Raw genomic sequence first — 5819 nt, forward strand, 5'->3', positions numbered from 1 at the left:
AGGGGTCTTTCCCCCCTACGTGTTAACCAGCCTATTGACGGAGGAGCCAGCCCTGAGCATCCTCCCTAGCAGCGCTCCTGGTGATTGTGGCCAGCCCTGCTATCATCTCCCCTCTCAAACTCAGGCCTGGGATCATGGACTAAAAAATTGGGCCAAACCCTCCTATCTCTGGCCACAGTGATTAAAAGAGAAAAGCCTTTCTCTTGGCCTGAGAGGAGGGCTGTGAATTCTGAGGCACCACTAACTGCTCGCTGTATGACTTCACTGCCAGCAGCAACTGGAGCAGAGCCTTAGGAATGCTCTGGGCCTCAGGCTGTCGGTCACCCTGGGGGTCACTCTGAGGCCCCAAGAGGCCCTTGGAGATCCAGATCTGTGCCCCATCTTGGCAACCTGCTGTGGGGTTTCAGACATTTCTTGAGAGAACATTCCAGAGGGCCTCTGGGCAGGACCCTCTGCTAGCGACGGATGGGAAACAGGCACAGAACTCTGGCCTGTTTGCTTCTCACAGCCTCAGTTTCCCCACCTGCTGGTGATTATACGCTTCTCAGGAAAAGAGAAGCCAATGGAAGCTTCTACCTGGATGTGGGGGAATATGGTCTGTTCCTTCTCCCCAGCATTCTTTCCTTTCCTCCCCCCTCCCCTCATTGTTTTTCTCCACTGACCTCTTCCTCCCCCTGATTTCCTGTCCATCTGTCTACCTCTGGGAGGTCCTGGGGGGCCACCTACCCTCCAGTTCCCCCAGCCCTGCTTCCTGTCTGGACTGGGGTGTTTATACAAGAAATGCCTATGGATGCTGTGGAGGTCGTATTTCACCTGGTGCCTGACTCGCTTTCCTGCGGCGCCTGCCCCTCCAGCGGCCCAGCCTGGGCGTCTGTCTGACCTCTCTCCACAGGCCCAGTGTTTTCCTTGGGCGGCCCTGACTGGGTGATGCATTCTTGGCAGAGTGTTTTCCTGAAACGGCCCCAGCTGCTCCAAGCCCCAGTGTGTTCCCAGGGATGTGGTGGGCTGGGGTGGGGGCTGCCTTCCCAGCCACTGCACCAAAGGGATTGGGGGGGAGGCAGGGGTGGCTCTGCCACAGAAAGAACTATAGTAACTGGGACACACCGGTTAAGCTAAACCTTTCTCCGCTAGAAATGGTTTCCTATTCGTTGTCTCACTGAGCCTCACAGAATGTCACCTCCATGACAGCAGGACTCTCCGACCTAGCACCGTGCCTCCCATGCAGTTAATAACTGTAAAATAAGTGTGTGTGTGGGGGGGAATACCTCTCGAGGTATCTCCATTTTATCAGCAAGGAAACTGAGACACAGAGTGGTTGGCAGACTGACCTGAGCCCCAGAACTAGGAAGTGGCCAATCAGGAGCTCGCTGTCCAATTACGTCAGAGTCTAGTGCCTATTCCAGCCTCACGCTGGGGTGTCCTCAGCAAGATCCCCGGCTTTGTGGCCCGCAAGCCAGGTAGGTCAGGAAACATATTTGGGTCTCCTGGGGTGGCTGTCACTCTGATGTTCCACTTCTGAGCTGCCTTCTCCTTGCCTCTCCCACTTCCCCTCCCCATCCTCTTCTCTCCTGGGGACACTGGGCTCCCACTCTAGAAATAAGATGGGGTGGGCACCCACCTTTGTAGAGAAATCTTGGGCAAGACCCTTCCCTTCTTCATCTCTGAGGCAGGTCCTGGCTGCACCAGCCTTGTGTCAGGCCCTGGGATGGACACGGGGGTTGGAGGGGGAGGAGAAAAGAGGTGAGGAAGACATCATTCCCATGGGGTGAGGGATTGATCTAAGAGCTGGGAGCCACATGAAATGTGGGACAGTGTGTTAAAAAGTATTCACAAAATGCTCTGGGAACATTTAACTCACTGCCTGAAAAGTTAAGGAAGGTGTCGCAGGGGAGATAGCTGGGTCTTGTAGGATAAGTAGGAGTTTGCCAGTTGAATAAGCTATCTGCTGGGGTATCCATTCCAGGCAGGTGGAATTGCGGGGCAAAGGCACTAGAAGGTAAGCTGGGATGAACTGAGGACTCTGAATGCCAGGCTAAGGAATTTAGCATTTCACTAGACCTCCAGGAGCCTAACAGGTTCTTAAACGCAGGATGGGCTGTGACCCAGTGTACACATGAGAAGGATCACGCCGGCAGCGAGTTTGTTGGCCAAGACACAGAGCTGACTTTGGACCGAATGAGTTGGAGGGCCTGTGGGATCCTGGGGTGTGTGTGGAGGAGGCAGGTGGGAAAATGAACAGGAGTCATGCAAGGCCACTGATAAGGACGTGGGAGCCATCCTCAAAGCAGCAAGAGCCGGAGAGGATGGAGGATGAGAATGGGGGGCGCTGGCCTGCACACGCCCTAAGGAACATGGGCGGCAGAGAGGGAGCAGCCACAGAGGTGGGAGGCAAACCAGAACTTTCAGTCAGTAGAGGGTGGCCAGGGGGCCAAATGCTGCTGCAGCTGGTTGAGGAGGAACTGGAAGGGGTGGCCCTGGAATTTTGGGGCTCTTGGGGGCCGTGGCAGATGGTGCAGGAAGGGCAGGCCCCATTTCTCTATCGTGACCCGCCTCTGCAGAAGCCTCTGCCCCCCGCCACTGGGCAGGGGGCTCAGGGAGGCCACAGGCACTCAGCTGTTCGTCCCCAGCCTCCCCTCTACCCCTTTGTCTGCCTGGCGCTCTGGGTGGGCATGCGCAGGGAGGCTGGCCCACTGCCAGCAGCTCTTTCTGCAGCAGAGACAGGGAAGGAACTGGCCCTAATTGAGCCTTTGTGGAGCCTCCCACAGAGCCCTGGGCACTGTACCCAGCAGGGTCCCTGACTCTGTGAACTCCCAGCCAGAATCCCACAAAGTAAAATCGCAGAGGCAGGCCCCACACACTGCTGCAGCCTGGCCACACTTCTGTGCCCTGCGTGTGTCATCCTGACTCGCCTGTTCCCTCTTCGCGTCCTCCTCACCCGCAATTGACATCGGCTCATTCTTCAGGCTGCGGCTCAGAAGCCGTCTCTCAATGGAGAACTTCTAGGATGTGTCTGTCAGAACTGATGCCTTTTTAATGACCAGGCTCTTTCTCTGCACCTCGAACAATGTCAGGCATTTGGTGAACATCCCCCTCCTTCAGTCTTCACCATCGCCCTGCAATGTAGTTTACCCTTTTCACAGATAAGAAAGCTAAAGTTCGTGGATATCAGGCAAATGAGGTTGCCATACTCAAGACCCAGAGCTAGGATCCTCACCCACACTGTGGGCACAAAAGCCTGTGCCCTACACCACTCAGCCCCCTCCTGGGTCTGGCATGCCTGTGGGGGCAGAGAGAACCACTGAAGCCCAGGCTTGCCTCCTCTGAGAATGGCCTTAACCTCCAGCTCTTATTCCTTGGCCTCAGGGGTGGCAGGACAGGGTGAGTGACCACCACAGTTTGCCCAGCACATTGCAGTTTAAAAAGCTCCTGATATGTCACCTCTTTGTCATTTTTCTTGAGCCCATGAGTGATTTTTCTCAAAAATAAAGACTTCAAAGATTGAACTCGACATCTTTTCCTTACCCCTCCCCCGCCCCAGCTTTCTTCCCACCCATCTCCCAGCTTCTCATCCCTCTGACCCTAAGCCCAAAATCTGGGTATCACCCTCACACCTTTCTCGCCTACATCCAGCCAGTCAGTCAAAGACGTCTTCGGCCGAAACCGGTTTGGCTCAGTGGATAGTCTCTCTCATCGATGTTTCTAACTCTCTATCTCTCTCCCTTCCTCTCTGTAAAAAATCAATAAAATATATTAAAAAAAAAAAAGACATCTTCGACACCCTAAATGTCTTTCAAGCCATGTCCCTTTGCTGGTCCTCATTGTCTTACCTGGACTGTCTCATTAGTTTCCTAACCGGGCGTACAGAGCCATGTGCTGTGCCTCGCCATGCCAGTCATTTCATACCACGTGCTTCTGCATGTGCCCTTCTCGCCCCAAGTGTGCCCTTTCCCTCCCTTCCTCTCTGCATGCCAAGGCTCTCGGTTTCCTCTTCTCGTCCAGGGGTCACCCCACCTGCTCTCCCTAACCTAACCCCTGATGACTGTCCCCCCCAGTCTTCTACCAAAAGCCTGCGGACCACTATTGGCGAGGCCTTCGAGCGGCTGCACCGGCTGCTGCGGGAGCGGCAGAAGGCCATGCTGGAGGAGCTGGAGGCCGACACCGCGCGCACACTGACCGACATTGAGCAGAAAGTCCAGCGCTACAGCCAGCAGCTGCGCAAGGTGCAGGAGGGGGCCCAGATCCTGCAGGAGCGGCTGGCCGAGACCGACAGACACACCTTCCTGGCCGGGGTGGCCTCACTGTCCGAGAGGCAAGTGCCGCCTGTCAGGGACCTTCCTGAGATGGGTACACCCTACTTAGCCCATGCGAGGTGGCAGGAATGGAGACAGAGGGGGTGGTTAGTAGAGAATTCATTCATTCAAATCTTTATCAAATGTATAGGACATCTGTTATATGCCAGAGTCTGTGCTAAAGGCTTTATGTATTTACATAGACACATATAGTGTATTACTTGTGTTATGTTTGTTACATTACAGATTTATGTGATTTATAATAACATGAATATTATATATAATAAATAGCCTCCTTGAAAGTAGTTACCACTATCATCCCCATTTCACACACGTAGAAGCTGAGGCACCGAGAAGCTGGGTCCGGTGGCTAAGGCTCCTCATTAGTATGTGGGAAAGCCAGGATTCAACCCCTGGTCTCTCTGGTCCCTTGCCACCTTTAAAAGAATAACATTTAACTATTGGTGTGTTGATGATCAATACTGATAGTTAACAGCGTGTATTTGGTGTTGACCATGAGCCAAGCACTGCAGAGCATTTTATATATGTTATGCCACATAATCCTTCCAACCAAGAAGGCAGATGCCATATAGTAAGTACCTTTTTTAAAGAGGAGGAAACTGAGGCTGACAGCTAGAGAGGTAGGAAGCGGTACAAGCAGGCACTTGAATGTGGGTCCGGCTACTTCTCACACATGCCCTCACCCTGTGTCAGCTACCCTGAAGGTGGCCAGTGTTGGGACAGGAATCCAGCCCCCAATGCAACCTGCTCTCCTGCTCTCCCTCCAGGCTCAAAGGGAAAATCCATGAGACTAATCTGACATATGAAGACTTTCCAACCTCCAAGTACACAGGCCCCCTGCAGTACACCATCTGGAAGTCCCTGTTCCAGGATATCCACCCAGGTAAGGCCTGGCCTGCCTCTCGACAAGAGAGTCCAGGAAGAGGCAAGGATTATCATGGACGGAGGCCTCTTGAGCACATCCCAGCCCAGCCCCCTTTTCTAAACACAGGAAGGGGGCAGGGCCGAGGGATGAAAAGAGTGCCTTGCTGAACACCTACTATGTTCCAGAGCCTATGCTGGGCACCTATACAATCACTTGGCTCAAAGAATCCTCATACAACCCCAGGAGGTAGGTTTTATTAGTATACCCATTCTCCAGATGAAGAGAGTGAGGCCCTGGCAGGCCACGCATTCACTCTGTAAGTACAGTTTATAGTATAAAGCACCTACCTCACACCAGGCACTATTCCAGGTGCTAGAGATATAGCAGTGAGCAAAACAGGCAAAAATCCCTGCCCTCATGGATCTCACATCCTAGGGTGTGAGAGAGGAAGAAACAAAGGTAAATAGGAAAAATGCATAGTTTATTAAATAATGATAAAGGACAAGGAAGGGGACTCGGGGATGCTGACGTAGAACAGAGATTTTAGATAGGGGGTCCAGTTAGGGGACCACACTGGGAAGGAGGCATGGGAGTAAAGACCTGAAGGAAGGGGAGTGAGCCATGGCCTCATCCAAGGAAAGAGT

General features: G+C 53.3%; 1 protein-coding gene across 1 annotated transcript in view; it reads left to right on the top strand.

Moving 5' to 3' along the window:
- Positions 1-5819, top strand: part of TRIM62 (tripartite motif containing 62) — a 26795-nt gene that overhangs the window by 11060 nt on the left and 9916 nt on the right. The window contains exons 3-4 of the mRNA XM_006777352.2: positions 4053-4309; positions 5078-5193. Of these exons, the coding sequence (XP_006777415.1) occupies positions 4053-4309; positions 5078-5193 (373 nt within the window). The remainder of the gene's footprint in view (positions 1-4052; positions 4310-5077; positions 5194-5819) is intronic.

Source organism: Myotis davidii, unplaced genomic scaffold (assembly GCF_000327345.1).
Source record: "Myotis davidii unplaced genomic scaffold, ASM32734v1 scaffold88, whole genome shotgun sequence".
Taxonomy (NCBI): Eukaryota; Metazoa; Chordata; class Mammalia; order Chiroptera; family Vespertilionidae; genus Myotis; species Myotis davidii.